The sequence below is a fragment of the Leuciscus leuciscus genome (assembly GCF_965113295.1).
Source record: "Leuciscus leuciscus genome assembly, chromosome: 18".
Lineage (NCBI taxonomy): Eukaryota > Metazoa > Chordata > Actinopteri > Cypriniformes > Leuciscidae > Leuciscus > Leuciscus leuciscus.
The window spans coordinates 33868096-33889064 of record NC_138742.1 but is presented as its reverse complement, the minus strand read 5'-3'; the positions used below and the strand labels follow the sequence as shown (position 1 = coordinate 33889064).

General features: G+C 43.5%; 1 protein-coding gene across 1 annotated transcript in view; it reads left to right on the top strand.

Annotated features, from left to right (window-relative positions):
- Positions 1-20961, top strand: part of col9a3 (collagen, type IX, alpha 3) — a 31472-nt gene extending 10511 nt beyond the window's left edge. The window contains exons 14-32 of the mRNA XM_082146013.1: positions 2338-2391; positions 2506-2559; positions 2674-2727; positions 2831-2884; positions 2962-3015; positions 3090-3143; positions 3383-3427; positions 3850-3903; positions 4095-4148; positions 6348-6401; positions 13726-13797; positions 14961-14996; positions 15092-15136; positions 15212-15244; positions 16509-16655; positions 16740-16794; positions 16888-17070; positions 19611-19688; positions 20101-20961. Of these exons, the coding sequence (XP_082002139.1) occupies positions 2338-2391; positions 2506-2559; positions 2674-2727; positions 2831-2884; positions 2962-3015; positions 3090-3143; positions 3383-3427; positions 3850-3903; positions 4095-4148; positions 6348-6401; positions 13726-13797; positions 14961-14996; positions 15092-15136; positions 15212-15244; positions 16509-16655; positions 16740-16794; positions 16888-17070; positions 19611-19688; positions 20101-20285 (1365 nt within the window). The 3' untranslated portion in view covers positions 20286-20961. The remainder of the gene's footprint in view (positions 1-2337; positions 2392-2505; positions 2560-2673; positions 2728-2830; positions 2885-2961; positions 3016-3089; positions 3144-3382; positions 3428-3849; positions 3904-4094; positions 4149-6347; positions 6402-13725; positions 13798-14960; positions 14997-15091; positions 15137-15211; positions 15245-16508; positions 16656-16739; positions 16795-16887; positions 17071-19610; positions 19689-20100) is intronic.
- The last annotated feature ends 8 nt before the right edge of the window (positions 20962-20969 follow it).

Below are 20969 nucleotides of genomic sequence, written 5' to 3'. Positions count from 1 at the left end.
ATGCAAATGATTGCACGCCAATGTGCATTGGCTCGTTTAGTTTCACTCGAAATAGATTGGCCTCTCTAGCGAGATTTCTGTTCGTCGGTCACGATGTACGTCGAGAGTGACTGACTGATAGGGAACAGTAATGGAGTGCTCCAGATCAGTGTTTTCCAACCTTTTTTTTTTTGCCACGGCACAGTTTTGATGAGTAAAAAATCACATGGCACTCCACTAAGCACTAAAATAAACGAAATTGCACAAACATGCATTGCTGCAAATAGCATATTAAAACTGGATATTATTTAAAAAATAGTAATCACATGTAATGTGAAACGAGCTTAAGTCAGGTAGGATCACAATCAGGCCATAAGGTAGCTATATGATTTTGTTTTGTTTTTAAGATGATAAAACAACAAATTTAGCTACATATCATCGCTGTTGGGCGGAAAGCTCATATTTTTTAAATAATTAAAGTCATCAAATTTTGTATTGTGGTTGTATATATGGTCAGACACATGCATGTGTCTTTATAATACTAAGATTTTATGAAAATCAAGCTCAAATGGAGTTACGAGGTTTTTGACCAGCGAATGACAGTGATATATGTTTTGTCCATCACTGGAACAGTGTCTTCTGAGTGTCTTCTAAACTTATAAAGTTTATTGTAGCTATATGGGTGATCAGTTTTTTCTTGCGGTTGAATGCATTTAGACAAAATCATATGAAATAAGAGATGAAGCGCTATGCATAGTATATTTAAAACAGTATATTGGCTGAAACTAGACGGCACCAGACTAAGACTTTTCTCTGCTCTTCAAATACAAAAAAAAACATTAGCCTTTAAAGACCATGGGCCCTATTTTAACGATCTGAAACGCAAGTGTCAAGCGTAAACCGCAAGTAACTTTGTGGGTGGGTCTTGGGCGCTGTTGCTATTTTCCCGGCGGGATAAATGACTCTTGCGCCCGACGCAAATCTAAAATGGGTTGGTCTGAAGTAGCTTCATTATTCATAGGTGTGGTTTGGGCGTAACGTGAAATAAACCAATCAGAGCGTCATCTCACATTCCCTTTAAGAGCAGACGCGCTTTTTCCATAGCGGATTGCTATTATAACGGCGGATTTGCCAGACGCGCGCCAGGAGCGGTTCACAGCCGAGGAGAGCAACGCTCTCGTCACGGCCGTAAAAGAGAGAAGTTACATTGAAATGGAGAAACCCACCCAAATTAACTTCGGTTAAACAGGCGTATGATAATTTGGGTAAATGTGTAAGCTAGATGTATGCTTTTAAAAATAAATTGTCTATCTATCTATCTATCTATCTATCTATCTATCGATCGATCGATCGATCGATCGATCGATCGATCGATCGATCTATCTATCGTAATAATGTATGATTTGCAAAAATGAAAACTGCTGCTTCTGTGTAGATGAGAGAATCAAAGTGCGCGTTGTGCACACGCTACATTGATTATGGCCAAGCATGCGCCACTGACTTTAAACTATTTTTTCCTGGTTAGTGGCGCAATTGTTTTCTAAACCATCAAAATAGCATGAAGGAACGTTTGCGCCGGAACACGCCTCCTTTTTTGCGCTGAACCGCCCAGGGAGCGCAAGTTCATTCCCTAGTTTAGCGACGTGCTTCTGTGGAGGGAAAAGCGCGCTTTGCGCGGGTGCAAAATAAGAATGATACATGCGTCGGTGTACAAAGTCAATTGCGCTGGGTGCAAGATAGGGCCCATAGAGTTTCTTGAGTAAAAATAATGCTGTACTTATTCAAACATCAGTTCTTTATTTACCCTTGCGTTGCAAACAAGCAGAGATGCTCCAAACTGTATGTGGCACTAATAGAGACAGGGTGGAGTAATGAGGTTTGACTGACAGCTTGAGGAGCCAATAGAGTCACAAGCTCTTTTAAATGCTTTTCATTGGTTAAATATTTGTAAAACCTTTTTTTTTTTTTTACACCTGGTAATCTGATCATATTACTGGTCAGCACTGTTCACACCTGTACTTTGGTAAAATCAAAAGTCTCATTGTTTATTGCTTTTATAAAAGCAATATGATAAAGCCCTGTGTTAAATAGTTCTGTGTAGAAGAACACAACAGAACAGAAAAGAGTAGGATCACATACTAACAATTGCCAATCAATGGAATCTTTTAAAATGGCAACTTCCCAAGTGTCCTATATTGGCTACTGTATTTGACAACTTCTTCAAAAGTGTCTGTGACGTGAAATGTGGTGCATTACTTTATTCAAACATAAACCCCATTGTGTGTTGTGGGAAATGACGTAATTTTAGGAGCTGTTTTTTTCCTTCCATTCATTCTTTTGTTTGCACTGTCACTGAAGGGCTCTCGAGGGCTGAGGGGTCTGCAGGGTCCCGGAGGGCCAGTGGGAGACAGAGTAAGACCTCAGTAACATCACACTACACGTGTCCTCACAGTTCATTCAAATACATTCAGTCAGACATATGCAGAGTGATCTCCAAACATCACGTGCATCTACTTCTGTTTGTAGGGATTGCCTGGTTTCAGAGGAAAACCTGGAATTGCTGGCGTCATTGGAAAAACCGTGAGTGTTTCACCCCTCCTTACTTAAAGTTTGCACATTATTCTCATGAATGTGTATGTAAGTGCCACAGTGAATCTCATCAGTAAAGGTTTGCTGTGTGTATCTTCTGAATAGGGTGATGCTGGTGAAAAAGGACCTCAAGGTTTCAGAGGGCCCAAAGGAGAGATCGTAAGAAAACTGTGTCATCATATTACTTATTAGATGTAGTCACTTCTAGTTCATATTCTAGGCTTGTTCTTCTGTAATATTGTCAATGTCTTCCTCTCAATAGGGAAAAATCGGCCCCAAGGGAGTACCTGGAGGTGCAGGACCTAAAGGCGAACCTGTAAGGATATGTATAATTTGCAGGCTGTTATGATGACCGTTAGATTTCCTCATAATAATGCTCTCTGTGGATCTTAGGGCATCCCTGGCAGGGATGGGAAGGATGGGACTCAAGGACTAGACGGTGAAAAGGTAAATGTTTTCTGCTAGGCTTCCCATCGCTGTGTCAGAACGCAGTGACGCTCATGGTGTGTTTGTGTCCATAGGGGGACGCTGGTAGACCTGGAGTACCTGGTGAGAAAGGACCTAATGGTCTGCCTGTACGTATTATCATCCATCACACTGTTGAAAAGCTAAGCACAGATTAAATATTAATATGAGAAAGGAAATATGAATAAGAGATGGTGTAGTTGATGTGATTCTTTTGTCATTCATGCTTGTTTTTAAAATCTGCAAAGGTTTAATTCACCTTTTGGTTGATCTGTTTGTTAATTTGAGTGGCTACCTCAGATGTTAGTAGCATTGTACAACTCACAACATGTGTCTGTGTGTAATTCAGGGTTTGCCAGGAAAAGCTGGTGCAAAAGGTGCCAAAGGAGGAGTGGTGAGTATATCAGTCTGTTTGCAACTTACCTGATAGCAGGGCTATCCTTGAGGTTCGCCTTTATAATAGCTGTAATTAAAGTAAAATGACACAACAAGTATTTGGAATTGGAATATCCCTGATCACTCAAGCATCACTTAGCGTGGAACAGTTATGAGCTTATTTAGTTGAAGTATGGTTAATTAAGAAATGTATAATGCATATAATAAAGCAAGAATGAGGATGAGATGTGTTATGTAACCGCAAGGGTTGAAGGGAACATGACTTGATGCTTCAGTGTTTCCCAGCTCAGACGGGTTGCTCGAGGTGCTTTGTTCCTGGTCTTCTTTGCTCTTTGGTCTAGTGTTTCTGAGTCTAAACGAACATCTGAACTAGATTTTAACTTCAAATGGAATATAATTCAACAATCCTTCTCCATTCAGGGCAATACAGGAAAGATGGGAGAAGCAGGACCCTCTGGAGAGCCAGGTATACCTGTATGTATCTGACTTTTGACCTGATATGAACAGTTTCTGAGAGCCGTAGTGTGGTAATGCATGCTGATATGCAGCTAATGTTACTGTACTTCTGAATTCTGTATATATAATTAGGTCATTTAGTAAGAGGGTATTGATAATACGCTGTGTGCTGCTCAGTTGATGATTACTGAAGATGCCTCCTCCCGCAGGGCGAGATCGGCGTCCCTGGAGAGCGAGGAGAAGCCGGACCCAGAGGAGTGGCTGTGAGTAACAGCATGACTGTCACACTCATCAGACACAGGCTTAATTACGAATCGAACACTTGAGGTCAGGAATGAGATACTTATTATAAAATAAAAATTTCGATTCCTCTTATCAATTCCTTTGTTAGCATTTCAATATGACTTTAAACCATTCAAACGCGAGACGACTCTGCACACACAGCAAAATCCCCAGTGTAAGATTAACACTCTCAGTGTTTATATAATCCACACTCTCAGAGTGTTAAAGTAACACTGAAGCAGTGTTAAAGTTAATGAGATAATTAAGTGATTGAGCATTATTGAAGACACCTGATGTTAACAAGCAGAATCATTGAAGGAGAACATTTAAATGTGTGAGTCGCCATTATGGTGATCAGCGTCTGCTTTAGTTGGGCTCTTGACCCTTACTTTTTTATTTCAGATGTTGTTTGGCTGCTGTAACTGAGTTATAACAGCCAGATGAACAAAGAGAAAGTATGATCTGATGGTGTTGGTTGTGTTTTAACATAATCATTATTTGACCTGAATCACTGAATCAAACTCATTGAGAGCTCAATTTCTGAGTTAGGTTTACTTTATTGATTATAGCAGCACTGTCCAGCAGCAAAAAAACAACATCTTTCATAAAGGCACACACAGACATCAAGATTTAGCGTATAAATCTCAGCAATGGTGACAAACCGTATATTCAGATAAAGAGATCAACTCTGATCATAAGCTCATTATTTATTCATGCAGCAATGCATGATGGGAGCCATGAATGAGTTTTGATTGGTGGCACCCAGAATGCACTGCAACATGCTTTATAATTGTCACCATTGTTGAGATTCAGAGGCTGATTACTGATGTCTGTCTAAACATTTTTATTTATTTATTTCTTAAGAAATCATTTGGATTGCACTGTAAATGTTAAATTATGTTGTAAAAGGACAGTACTGCTATAATCAATAAACTAAAACTAACTCAGAAAGTAGGCTCTATAGGAGTTCAGTGATTCAAGTTAAATGATTGTGAAATAATGATTATGTGAAAACACAACAAAAACCATCAGATCATCTTTTCTCCTTGTTCATCTGGCTGTTTTAACTCAGTAACATCAGCCAAACTAGATCTAAAGATGATAGTTTAAGGGTCAAGAGCCCAACTAAAGCAAACACTGATCACCATAATGGTAACTTACAATTTGTGATTTTCTCCTTCAGTGATTCTGCTTGTTAACATCAGGTGTCTTCAATAATGCTCAATCATCACTCAATTAATCACTTAATTATCTCATTAACTTTAACACTGCTTCAGTGTTACTTATAACACTCTGAGAGTGTGGATTATACAATATAAACACTGAGAGTGTTAATCTTACACTGGGGATTTTGATGTAATGTACAGCTATATTGGATCCGTGAGCCTAATATTCCTGATGCCGTCTCTACAATAACACTAATCAAACAACAAAAGACAGAGAAAATTCACTCGTTCTTGGCTGAATAGCTTTTGTAACTATATTTGTAATGTATATTTTATTTATAAAGTGCAGTGTTATTTTACACTTGATTACAGTTTCTGTACCGAACACCTTTATTTCACACGTATCTTTGTTCAGTATCTATTTGTTGCGATTGTTAATGTTTTATTTATTCTTTTTAATTACCAATTGTTTACTTGTCTTTAATAATGCTTTAGTAATGCTTGAAATTTATATTAGTTAGGTTAGTTGTTTTAAGTTTGCAATAAGACTTTTTTTTTTTTTTTTACCTTATTGAAATCGAAATGAGGAATCGATAAGAATCTGAATCGATAAGCAGAAACGAAATCGTAATTGTTAAAACTCAAACGATACCCACCATGTCGAGTAGAGCTGTATAGAGGTGAACTGAGTTTCAGCTTCACCCATCACACATGCGAGTGGATCTGCTTTTGAATCAGTCGAGTCCTGTCCATTCTGCTGATTCTGACACCACTAAACCACAAGTGAAAATTATTTGTGTTTTTTTTATCTCCATTTTCCCTTTTATGGTTGAATTGTCTTGAATTCTGGACCTAAGATTGGCTCACAGTATTACCCAGACTCATTTAGAGGTGTATATGCTCCACAATGCTCTGTTGCTACAGTCATGTCATGTGCTGCGATTAGCAGAGGCTTTGTGGTTGCTCATTGTGAAGCTCAAGGCATGTGTAATGCTTTATCTGTCTGTTTATTAGGGTGGCATTGGACTACCTGGAAACACTGGACCCCAAGGTGTTAAAGGATTCCAGGTAAGCTGCACATGGGAATATTTCATGGGATAATGTCAGGTGTAACAACGGGGAAACTCTGTAATTGGTGTCTATGGTATCACAGTCAGATCTCACTGTTCACACATAACGCTGTTTTTCTGGGAAATAAGTTGCTCCTGAATATGTCACACCGAGTCAGAATTGCATTGTTGAAAGAAATACAACACAGATAAGTTGTATTTTATTATTACATTCAGAAATCATGTAAAACACGATTTCATCAGAATTATGACACTTTGACCCATAAGAGCTCTCCTATGTACGGTTATTTTACCACATCTATTGTACTGATGTATTATAGGCTAATTAAACACTCTTCTGGCTGCATTATGAAAACTAGTTAAACAAGAAACTTCCCTCAAAAATTAAAACAATGAAATTCCTAATAGTATTTCTAATAATTTCAAATGACGTTTTTTTATTAAAATGACAGCAAAAGACTTTGTATCATCACACAGAGGTAACGCGAGTGCATTTATTCAGCAACACATTTGCAAACAATACAGTCAATACAATCACTGAGAAGGTTTGATGTCAGATTAAGTCATCGAGAAGGAGCAAGGACTGGATGAAGGTGCTCTCATGTAAGCAGAATATCTCAGTGAGAGATCGCTGAACTTCTACAAGCATGAACACTGCAGCTTTTATGTTTTAAACTACAATTTAGTCTCGTCTTTGTTCGTCAACGATACTGCATGTTCATTTAGTCATTAATGATGTTGGTGTCATCTTGTCATCGTCACGCCTAGTCATGATTTAAAGCACTTTCCGTCACTGAAATGAACACTAGTGCCTCGGACGGGGAAAAGCATTCGTGTCTGCACAGTGACCTGACAGACACAGACTGAACTCTACATGTAGTGCAGAACAGGGATGGGAGCTTCTCGCATCTGAACCAAACACTGCTAAAGGACACTTACATTACAGGGTTCAGGTCGCTCAGGTCTGGTTCCCTCTCGCGGCTCAGATCGGATATGACCAACATGTAACATGAGTCCGATACTCTCAGAGCGGTTCAGGCCTCGTTCATATGTGGAGATAAATCTGATATGAGCCAGATCCGTGTATCTGTGTCTGACATGCATGCGGACAGATCCGATATTCCCATCAATGCGAGTCGTACGTCATTGAAGAAGCGATGGTGGTGATGACATCAGCTCAGGTGGACCCCAGCCGTGATCACATGACTCTTTTCAGTGCTCATATATATATATATAGCACTCATAAGTCTAATTAACATGCAACATGATGATAAAATCACTTACATTTTGACCATTAGCTCCAAATAATTTTTACAGCAGAACTATTTTTGGTGTCTAAGAAAAATGCAGTAGGAGGTTTATTTTGGTTTATTATCAAGAATATTTTCAATGAAATGCAAAATGGCGAATGACAGTATGGGATCATTGAACTCGCGCTGCAACCCGAGGTGTCACAGCTGAGCAAAAGATAGAAGAACCTGGAACATTCCCAGACTTCAGGTGTCTTCAGGCCAATCACTTCAGATTCACTATAACCAGCACATGACTGACCCAGGGAAGAACTTCAGATTCACTATAACCAGCACACATGACTGACCCAGGGAAGAACTTCAGATTCACTATAACCAGCACACATGACTGACCCAGGGAAGAACTTCAGATTCACTATAACCAGCACACATGACTGACCCAGGGAAGAACTTCAGATTCACTATAACCAGCACACATGACTGACCCAGGGAAGAACTTCAGATTCACTATAACCAGCACACATGACTGACCCAGGGAAGAACTTCAGATTCACTATAACCAGCACACATGACTGACCCAGGGAAGAACTTCAGATTCACTATAACCAGCACACATGACTGACCCAGGGAAGAACTTCAGATTCACTATAACCAGCACATGACTGACCAAGGGAAGAACTTCAGATTCACTATAACCAGCACACATGACTGACCCAGGGAAGAACTTCAGATTCACTATAACCAGCACACATGACTGACCCAGGGAAGAACTTCAGATTCACTATAACCAGCACACATGACTGACCCAGGGAAGAACTTCAGATTCACTATAACCAGCACACATGACTGACCCAGGGAAGAACTTCAGATTCACTATAACCAGCACACATGACTGACCCAGGGAAGAACTTCAGATTCACTATAACCAGCACACATGACTGACCCAGGGAAGAACTTCAGATTCACTATAACCAGCACATGACTGACCCAGGGAAGAACTTCAGATTCACTATAACCAGCACATGACTGACCCAGGGAAGAACTTCAGATTCACTATAACCAGCACATGACTGACCAAGGGAAGAACTTCAGATTCACTATAACCAGCACATGACTGACCCAGGGAAGAACTTCAGATTCACTATAACCAGCACACATGACTGACCCAGGGAAGAACTTCAGATTCACTATAACCAGCACATGACTGACCCAGGGAAGAACTTCAGATTCACTATAACCAGCACACATGACTGACCAAGGGAAGAACTTCAGATTCACTATAACCAGCACACATGACTGACCCAGGGAAGAACTTCAGATTCACAATAACCAGCAAACATGACTGACCCAGGGAAGAACTTCAGATTCACTATAACCAGCACATGACTGACCCAGGGAAGAACTTCAGATTCACTATAACCAGCACACATGACTGACCCAGGGAAGAACTTCAGATTCACTATAACCAGCACATGACTGACCCAGGGAAGAACTTCAGATTCACTATAACCAGCACACATGACTGACCCAGGGAAGAACTTCAGATTCACTATAACCAGCACATGACTGACCCAGGGAAGAACTTCAGATTCACTATAACCAGCACACATGACTGACCAAGGGAAGAACTTCAGATTCACTATAACCAGCACACATGACTGACCCAGGGAAGAACTTCAGATTCACTATAACCAGCACACATGACTGACCCAGGGAAGAACTTCAGATTCACTATAACCAGCACATGACTGACCCAGGGAAGAACTTCAGATTCACTATAACCAGCACACATGACTGACCAAGGGAAGAACTTCAGATTCACTATAACCAGCACACATGACTGACCCAGGGAAGAACTTCAGATTCACTATAACCAGCACACATGACTGACCCAGGGAAGAACTTCAGATTCACTATAACCAGCACACATGACTGACCCAGGGAAGAACTTCAGATTCACTATAACCAGCACACATGACTGACCCAGGGAAGAACTTCAGATTCACTATAACCAGCACATGACTGACCCAGGGAAGAACTTCAGATTCACTATAACCAGCACACATGACTGACCAAGGGAAGAACTTCAGATTCACTATAACCAGCACACATGACTGACCCAGGGAAGAACTTCAGATTCACTATAACCAGCACACATGACTGACCCAGGGAAGAACTTCAGATTCACTATAACCAGCACATGACTGACCCAGGGAAGAACTTCAGATTCACTATAACCAGCACATGACTGACCCAGGGAAGAACTTCAGATTCACTATAACCAGCACACATGACTGACCAAGGGAAGAACTTCAGATTCACTATAACCAGCACACATGACTGACCCAGGGAAGAACTTCAGATTCACTATAACCAGCACACATGACTGACCCAGGGAAGAACTTCAGATTCACTATAACCAGCACACATGACTGACCCAGGGAAGAACTTCAGATTCACTATAACCAGCACATGACTGACCCAGGGAAGAACTTCAGATTCACTATAACCAGCACACATGACTGACCAAGGGAAGAACTTCAGATTCACTATAACCAGCACATGACTGACCCAGGGAAGAACTTCAGATTCACTATAACCAGCACACATGACTGACCCAGGGAAGAACTTCAGATTCACTATAACCAGCACACATGACTGACCCAGGGAAGAACTTCAGATTCACTATAACCAGCACATGACTGACCCAGAGAAGAACTTCAGATTCACTATAACCAGCACACATGACTGACCCAGGGAAGAACTTCAGATTCACTATAACCAGCACACATGACTGACCCAGGGAAGAACTTCAGATTCACTATAACCAGCACACATGACTGACCCAGGGAAGAACTTCAGATTCACTATAACCAGCACACATGACTGACCCAGGGAAGAACTTCAGATTCACTATAACCAGCACATGACTGACCCAGGGAAGAACTTCAGATTCACTATAACCAGCACATGACTGACCCAGGGAAGAACTTCAGATTCACTATAACCAGCACACATGACTGACCCAGAGAAGAACTTCAGATTCACTATAACCAGCACATGACTGACCCAGGGAAGAACTTCAGATTCACTATAACCAGCACACATGACTGACCCAGAGAAGAACTTCAGATTCACTATAACCAGCACACATGACTGACCCAGGGAAGAACTTCAGATTCACTATAACCAGCACACATGACTGACCCAGGGAAGAACTTCAGATTCACTATAACCAGCACACATGACTGACCCAGAGAAGAACTTCAGATTCACTATAACCAGCACATGACTGACCCAGGGAAGAACTTCAGATTCACTATAACCAGCACACATGACTGACCCAGGGAAGAACTTCAGATTCACTATAACCAGCACACATGACTGACCCAGGGAAGAACTTCAGATTCACTATAACCAGCACACATGACTGACCCAGGGAAGAACTTCAGATTCACTATAACCAGCACACATGACTGACCCAGGGAAGAACTTCAGATTCACTATAACCAGCACATGACTGACCCAGGGAAGAACTTCAGATTCACTATAACCAGCACATGACTGACCCAGGGAAGAACTTCAGATTCACTATAACCAGCACACATGACTGACCCAGAGAAGAACTTCAGATTCACTATAACCAGCACATGACTGACCCAGGGAAGAACTTCAGATTCACTATAACCAGCACACATGACTGACCCAGAGAAGAACTTCAGATTCACTATAACCAGCACACATGACTGACCCAGGGAAGAACTTCAGATTCACTATAACCAGCACACATGACTGACCCAGGGAAGAACTTCAGATTCACTATAACCAGCACACATGACTGACCCAGAGAAGAACTTCAGATTCACTATAACCAGCACATGACTGACCCAGGGAAGAACTTCAGATTCACTATAACCAGCACATGACTGACCCAGGGAAGAACTTCAGATTCACTATAACCAGCACACATGACTGACCCAGGGAAGAACTTCAGATTCACTATAACCAGCACACATGACTGACCCAGGGAAGAACTTCAGATTCACTATAACCAGCACACATGACTGACCCAGGGAAGAACTTCAGATTCACTATAACCAGCACATGACTGACCCAGGGAAGAACTTCAGATTCACTATAACCAGCACATGACTGACCCAGAGAAGAACTTCAGATTCACTATAACCAGCACACATGACTGACCCAGGGAAGAACTTCAGATTCACTATAACCAGCACACATGACTGACCCAGGGAAGAACTTCAGATTCACTATAACCAGCACACATGACTGACCCAGGGAAGAACTTCAGATTCACTATAACCAGCACATGACTGACCCAGGGAAGAACTTCAGATTCACTATAACCAGCACACATGACTGACCCAGAGAAGAACTTCAGATTCACTATAACCAGCACATGACTGACCCAGGGAAGAAAAAGGAACCATTTCTATGATTTTAGTTCATCCAGAATGAAAATTCAGTCAGTTAACTGGCGAGTATGGTATTGTGGAAGCTGTGAACTGCATGACAGAGGATTGTTCTTTAAGATTGCTGCTTGTGCTTGTTCATGTATGGCAAATGTTGATTCTTTTCCTTTTCTAATAATGATGCAAAGGTGTGACGGTCTGTAGACTCTCAGTGTTCTGGAGGATTATGATGGGGTTTGGTAAAGGGATTATGATTTATCAGATATCTTGAGCTCTCACACACGAGAACAGCAGCTGACCGACACACACCCAGGTCACACACACACCCAGGTCACACCCACACACCCAGGTCACACCCACACCCACACCCCCAGGTCACACCCACACACCCAGACACCCACACACCCAGGTCACACACACACCCAGGTCACACACACACCCACACACCCAGGTCACACACACACCCACACACCCAGGTCACACCCACACCCACACACCCAGGTCACACCCACACACCCAGGTCACACCCACACCCACACACCCAGGTCACACCCACACCCACACACCCAGGTCACACACACCCACACACCCAGGTCACACCCACACACCCAGACACCCACACACCCAGACACCCACACCCACACACCCAGGTCACACCCACACACCCAGGTCACACCCACACCCACACACCCAGGTCACACACACACCCACACACCCAGGTCACACCCACACACCCAGACACCCACACCCACACACCCAGGTCACACCCACACACCCAGGTCACACCCACACACCCAGGTCACACCCACACACCCAGACACCCACACCCACAGGTCACACCCACACACCCAGACACCCACACCCCCAGGTCACACCCACACCCACACACCCAGGTCACACCCACACCCACACACCCAGGTCACACACACACCCACACACCCAGGTCACACCCACACACCCAGACACCCACACCCACACACCCAGGTCACACCCACACACCCAGGTCACACCCACACACCCAGGTCACACCCACACACCCAGACACCCACACCCACAGGTCACACCCACACACCCAGACACCCACACCCCCAGGTCACACCCACACCCACACACCCAGGTCACACCCACACCCACACACCCAGGTCACACCCAGACACCCACACCCACACACCCAGGTCACACACACACACCCAGGTCACACCCACACACCCAGGTCACACACACACCCACACACCCAGGTCACACCCACACACCCACACCCACACACCCAGGTCACACCCACACACCCAGGTCACACCCACACCCACACACCCAGGTCACACACACACCCACACACCCAGGTCACACCCACACACCCAGGTCACACCCACACCCAGGTCACACACACACCCACACACCCAGGTCACACACACACCCACACACCCAGGTCACACCCACACACCCAGACACCCACACACCCAGGTCACACCCACACACCCAGGTCACACCCACACCCAGGTCACACACACACCCACACACCCAGGTCACACACACACCCACACACCCAGGTCATATCTCATCCACTGTAGGAATATAATGACAGTTATTACAATTCATAAATGTTATTAAAACGCATGCAACTCTTTGTCTTCCCGTGCAGGGTGTTAAAGGAGCGCTGGGCGATCCAGGTCTGCCGGGTCCGACTGGAATCAGAGGCGGGTTCGGGGAGCGGGTGAGTTTTACTGAGGAAACATCAAGGCTTTTACACTAGAGGAAACGTCTCTGTCAAGCCATCAGCACATTTCTGTTCTAGCTGTTAGTAGTTTTGTGAAGCCCGTGTGTGTTAGCGTGGCGTCCCCTGAGGCTTCTGTCCGCCTCTCCGCAGACACAGCTCTCCCAGTACGGGAACATATTTGCCCCTTAAATACCTTTATAAAATAAATAATGCTTTAATAATATGCAATGGTGGTAAAAACGAAGTGATGCTTTTTAATATTAATTTAACCACGAAATTAATTCAGCAACGAAGCAAGTAGCTGCAATCATGAGTGAATCACTGACTCACTGACTCACGGACTCAGGATTCGTTCACTAACACTGCTGTGTGCTTCAGTTCTGCGGAGGCTTTCGCTGGAGATAAACTAGTGACGATGCTGAGTTTAAAATGACCATCACTTAATATTACCCTTTCATTTGCTGAACTGTTGTATAAAATCAATGTCACATTTGCAATCGTGTGGATATTCAGGAAATAATACATGACCAACATTACAAACAAGAAATCACACAAGACCGTCTGTGTATCGAAGAGAGTTTGAATCTTATATCGATCTCTGCACAGTCTGTGTCTATATTTGTTCCTCATGCTAGTTAGCGCTAAATCCCCACTTTGCACTTTTACAAAGTGACGTTGTGGAGAACGGCAGTAATGCAGTGTGATTCGCTGCTAGTGTGAATGCAGCCAGTTTTGACCGTGAAAGATGAGGTAATTTGATTGGATGTCATGTATTTTTGTATTCATGTATTTTACCTGCTGGAAACACATGCAGCTTTAATGTTACTTTAAGGTGGAGTAGAATTAAACTTTGCACCCTTTGTCACCTCGCGTACCCCAGTGTGGGAACCGCTGCTCTACACACACACACACACACACACACACACACAGACGGGTTAGTTTGGTGTGATCACACACAGCGTCCGGCGTCCTGAGCTCTGGACAGAGAAAAGCCTGTTTGTATTCCCCTGCTTTCCTCAACACACACCTGCTCGCACACACACCTGCTCGCACACACACACCTGCTAGCACACACACCTGCTCACACACACGCACCTGCTCGCACACACACCTGCTCACACACACACACACGCTCACTCGAGTCTCTCTCTCTCTTTCAGGGTCCCGTTGGAGCCGGAGGGCCTAAAGGAGATATGGTAAGAACGCAGACTCTTTGAAGGAAAGATCTATATGATGAGAAGCTGTGAACTGTGTGCATGTTTATCTACTGGTGTGTGCTGGTGTGTTTTAGGGAGTTGCTGGGAGTGATGGTTTACCAGGGGAGAACGGAGAGCCTGTACGTAAATCACACACACTTCTGTTAATTTCCACTCAACGTCAGCATTTCTGAGACTCTTTCCTCTTGTTTCAGGGTCCATACGGTCCCGTCGGCCAGAAAGGAGAGGTGAGCGCTCATCTATCAATAGGAAAATCCTTCTTTTCCTCTTTTCATAAATTTGCCTTTTTAAGTTATAATTATTTACATATTTGCCTGTTTATTTTATACTTTAAATCCAGAATATAATGATTTCCAATCGTTTTTATTTCATTTTCATTTATATATTTTGCTGTATTTTCATTGACAATACAGTTATCAACATTGTCTCCATGTCACCACACTCATCATCTGTGGTAAATGCTGCTGTGAATAACAGAAGAGACAGAGTTCAACACAATGCATTGTGGGAAATGCGGTAGATTGTCCAGGTATTCAAGTAGGCGTGTAATTATACATCGTTATATCCAGATATCGCAATATATAATGCGACGATATATACCGGTGATGTAAACGACATGATTCGCGATATAATAGAGTTAGTTGTATACAAAACTATCTGAAGCGTTAGAGGAGCGGTTCTCCTTAATCTGGTGGGTTTAATTATGCTTTCACCTTGAGTTTTTAGTTTTGGTTATATGAAGATGCAAAGCGTTTTATATTTTTTTATTCTCATCATGTAAGAGATACAGTGAATGCCTGCAGTGAAAGAGAGTTCACAGAGTTTTAGTGTCACTACTACATTAAACTACTGTATATAATGTTGAATATAATGTATAATAATGCAATGGGGGAATATCTGTGTGTCCTGATAAAGCCAGATGTCTGATGTTACCAGTAAAAGTGGCCTATATTATTATAAATATATCTAGTCAGTGACAGAGATCAAGCATATTCATCTACAATAATCCTGTATTTTCATCTTCAGAATCATGAATATTGTTATTCTGGCGTCTCTATTGTGCATGCAGGACAAAGTCCGAGTCTATTCATATATATATCCAGCAGGACTGGCAGCTGCTATAAACCTACTATGCTAAACGAATAAACCTTAAGCATGTAATGGATATGGCAAGTTCATGTATTTGTTCTTGATGGACTAGTATCTAATCCTACCTAGTGTAGTATGCAGGATTGTATAGTGACAGGGACACTATACTGTAACAAGTCCTTCGGATGAGACGTTAAAGCGAGGTCCTGACTCTCTGTGGTCATTAAAGATCCCATGGCTCTTCTGGTAAAGAGTCGGGGTGTAACCCGGTGTCCTGGACACTTTCCCTCCAGTGCACAATGACTGAATGCGGGATCAGTCTACACAGAATCTAGGACCAAATGCTAAACGTATTATGCTACTACCCGAGGACAGTCATCCCCCATGTCCCCCGTGTTACAGGCTGGTAAGCGAGGTGAACTGGGAGCCAAAGGAGTTGTGGGACCCCAGGGAGAGATTGGAGGCAGAGGGGCTCCTGGGAAACCTGGACCAATGGGATTCCAGGGAGAACAGGGTTTTCCAGGGGTCTCTGGAAAGACTGGTGTTCCTGTACGTAACTGCCTCACCATACATGTTGGCGCTGTGCTATAGACCTGAAGCATGTGTTGTGATACTGTTGTGGTTCGGTTGCAGGGCAAGCTGACCAGTGAGCAGCACATCAGGGAACTGTGTGGCTCCATGATCGACGGTACAACCTGGGTTTACCCTCAAATTTACCAGACTGCATTTATGAAAAGCTTCACGATGCAACCGTTCTTAAATCTGCTCGTGTTCCCCTCAGACCAGATCGCTCAGCTAGCTGCTAACCTGAGGAGACCCCTGTCCCCCGGTGCCGTGGGCCGGCCTGGACCCGCCGGGCCTCCGGGACAGCAGGGTGAAGCGGGCTCCATCGGCCACCCTGGAGCCCTGGGCCCGCCGGGCTATAGAGGACTGCCGGGAGACCTGGGGGACCCTGGCCCTCGAGGTGAGACACTGAGGCGTTAGCTCAAGAACATGCTAGCTGCCTTCCTCTTCCCGAGTTTCAGCTATCTAAAGTCCTCTCCCCGAGTTTCGGCTATCTAAAATCCTCTCCCCAAGTTTAGGCTGTCTGAAGTCCTCTCCCCGAGTTTCGGCTATCTAAAGTCCTCTTCCCGAGTTTCGGCTATCTAAAGTCCTCTTCCCAAGTTTCGGCTATCTAAAGTCCTCTCCCCGAGTTTCAGCCATCTAAAGTCCTCTTCCCGAGTTTCAGCTAGGCTATCTAAAGTCCTCTTCCCGAGTTTCAGCTAGGCTATCTAAAGTCCTCTTCCCGAGTTTCAGCTATCTAAAGTCCTCTCCCCGAGTTTCAGCCATCTGAAGTCCTCTTCCCGAGTTTCAGCCATCTGAAGTCCTCTTCCCGAGTTTCAGCTAGGCTATCTAAAGTCCTCTTCCCGAGTTTCAGCTATCTAAAGTCCTCTTCCTGAGTTTCAGCTATCTAAAGTCCTCTCCCCGAGTTTCAGCTATCTAAAGTCCTCTTCCCGAGTTTCAGCCATCTGAACTCCTCTTCCCGAGTTTCAGCTAGGCTATCTAAAGTCCTCTTCCCGAGTTTCAGCTATCTAAAGTCCTCTTCCTGAGTTTCAGCTATCTAAAGTCCTCTCCCCGAGTTTCAGCCATCTGAAGTCCTCTTCCCGAGTTTCAGCCATCTGAAGTCCTCTTCCCGAGTTTCAGCTAGGCTATCTAAAGTCCTCTTCCCGAGTTTCAGCTATCTAAAGTCCTCTTCCTGAGTTTCAGCTATCTAAAGTCCTCTCCCCGAGTTTCAGCTATCTAAAGTCCTCTTCCCGAGTTTCAGCCATCTAAAGTCCTCTTCCCGAGTTTCAGCTAGGCTATCTAAAGTCCTCTTCCCGAGTTTCAGCTATCTAAAGTCCTCTTCCTGAGTTTCAGCTATCTAAAGTCCTCTCCCCGAGTTTCAGCTATCTAAAGTCCTCTCCCCGAGTTTCAGCCATCTAAAGTCCTCTCCCCGAGTTTCAGCCATCTGAAGTCCTCTTCCCGAGTTTCAGCTAGGCTATCTAAAGTCCTCTTCCCGAGTTTCAGCTAGGCTATCTAAAGTCCTCTTCCTGAGTTTCAGCTATCTAAAGTCCTCTCCCCGAGTTTCAGCTATCTAAAGTCCTCTTCCCGAGTTTCAGCCATCTGAAGTCCTCTTCCCGAGTTTCAGCTATCTAAAGTCCTCTTCCCGAGTTTCAGCTATCTAAAGTCCTCTTCCCGAGTTTCAGCCATCTGAATTCCTCTTCCCGAGTTTCAGCTATCTAAAGTCCTCTCCCCGAGTTTCAGCCATCTAAAGTCCTCTCCCCGAGTTTCAGCCATCTAAAGTCCTCTTCCTGAGTTTAGGCTATCTAAAGTCCTCTTCCCAAGTTTCAGCTATCTAAAGTCCTCCTCCCGAGTTTCAGCTATCTAAAGTCCTCTTCCCGAGTTTCAGCTATCTAAAGTCCTCTTCCCAAGTTTCAGCCATCTGAAGTCCTCTTCCCGAGTTTCAGCTATCTAAAGTCCTCTTTCCGAGTTTCAGCTATCTAAAGTCCTCTTCCCAAGTTTCAGCCATCTGAAGTCCTCTTCCCAAGTTTCAGCCATCTGAAGTCCTCTTCCCGAGTTTCGGCTATCTAAAGTCCTCTTCCAGAGTTTAGGCTATCTAAAGCCCTCTTCCCGAGTTTCAGCCGTCTAAAGTCCTCTTCCCGAGTTTCAGCTATCTAAAGTCCTCTTCCAGAGTTTAGGCTATCTAAAGTGTGCCTAGGGCAACAACTAAATCTAGATCTAGGCATTTAATAAATACTGACGCTACAGCAGTGGTTTTCAGTCGTGGTCCTGTGGACCCAGAGCTCTTCAAGGGGGGTTATGGGTGTTTTCCAGCAGGGCACCACTACATAACACGCAATGACAAAACAGACACGGCTTACTTTTAAAGTAATTTTTCAAGATATTTTAGAACGTTTGCAGCATGGTAAAGTATGCTGTGTAAAATCACGTTTTTGAGAGAGAGAAAAAAACACATGGGCCTTTGTCACATATGTCTCTTTTTATCATTACATCCAGAAACAGGCTAAATAAAGCGAAATGTTTACAAAAAACACAGATAGACATAGCTAGGCTATTGTAGTTACCCTCAATCCACAACAAATCTTTTAATTTTAACAGTATTCAGAACAAGAATGAAAAATATAGGTTATATAATCTTCAAGCCAAAACGAAATCATTCCAGGCTAAACTGAAACAGAAACAGCGTTGGGCTCACAGAGCAACTTTTTTTCTTTTTTTTAAACTAGAATTACTTTTCATTGTTTGTTCATGTAAAGTAGTATTAATTATTAATGCTAATAATTTGAATCTTATTGTAAAGTGTTAGCAATATTTCCTCAGGACAGGTTTTATCTGCACCTACAGAATATACGGCGAGTTAAACATTACAAACAATGTATTACTGTATGTGTCTGAACCCAGGAACAATATGATATCTGAACATGAATTCATATACTATAACTATTTAATCATGAATTTCTTTAGGGGATGTTGGAGAGCCAGGTGATAAGGGGCCTGTGGGGAAAGCCATTGAAGGGCCCACTGGAGACCAGGGTGAACCGGGTGAGTACATGAAGACTCCAGCCGAACATCTGCTCTTCTCAAAGTGGACCAGGGGTTAAAAACACACATGTAGAGGCAAATAATTAGCTTGTTGTAGCTTGTCGTGGTTGTATCACCCGGGACCGATTCCCATGGATGTATTAATGAGTGGCTCGTGATTCATTGTATGACTGATTTCTCATATAATTATCTATGTTTAGCTTTGTGTTGAACATAAAGTCTATTAACTGAACTTTAATTAATTCACATTAATTTCGACATTAATTTCAATAGGCCACTTTAGTCATTCTATTAACTATAAGTAGCTTTGCAACTACATGTCAGCTAACTCTCATTAGAGTATCGTATATTGTCTTCTTACTAGGGTCCTTGTGTGGTGTTCTTCTCACCATTGCTTCTCTGTGTTCATCAGGTCTGCCAGGCGTGCGTGGCTTCGTGAAAGACGGCCGAGATGGAGCGCCTGGAGACCCAGGAGAGCCAGGAGAAGCCGGGAGAGCCGGAAGACCAGGACACCAGGGGTCGCCTGGGATCTGTGACACTTCAGCGTGCCAGGGAGCGGCGCCTCACGGGAAGACCTCCAACCCCAAGAGCCATTAACACCCGGAGGAGGCAGGAGGAGCAGAACTGAGGAGTCAGCGTCTCGGAGCAAACGTTGAGCTCGAGAGAGAGAGAGAGAGAGAGAGGAGTGTGCAGGAGTCCATCAGTGTAACGCAAGAACGTCCACAGGCTTGAAGAACCAACATGTGTAGATACAACAGAAGAACAAATACATCACACCGTCAAAATAGTTGATGGGAAAAAAAAATTCCAATCCTTGTAACAACGCGGTTGAAAGTGTCTTTGTCCAGCTCCCATTAACAGTGTAAGTGCACCGGAGATCTCCGTGAGGGCTTTTACAGTAGCGCAACATCTGACCTGAGGCCACAGGCAGGACTGGAGGCTTGTTCGAGGCTTCCAGAAGTGAACACGGATATATCGGATGTATTACTGCAAACTGATTCTCTTTGCCATTTTATTCTTACATTTAGTTCTTAAACGTTTTCCAATTCCAGTTGATGAATGAGATGCTTCAGACACACTTCCTGTAAAGCACGCCCTTGGCCGTCTGTGGGCTTTATCAACCATATCCACTAGATTCTGGTGCTGTAACTATTAAATATGATTTTACATACTATTTATTATTTCTGAGTTACTGATGTGTGTGTACAGCGAGTTTCTACAGCATGACATTGTAAGAAAAACTGAATAAAGCCACTTTTCAGTGAATCATTTCCTAGAGCT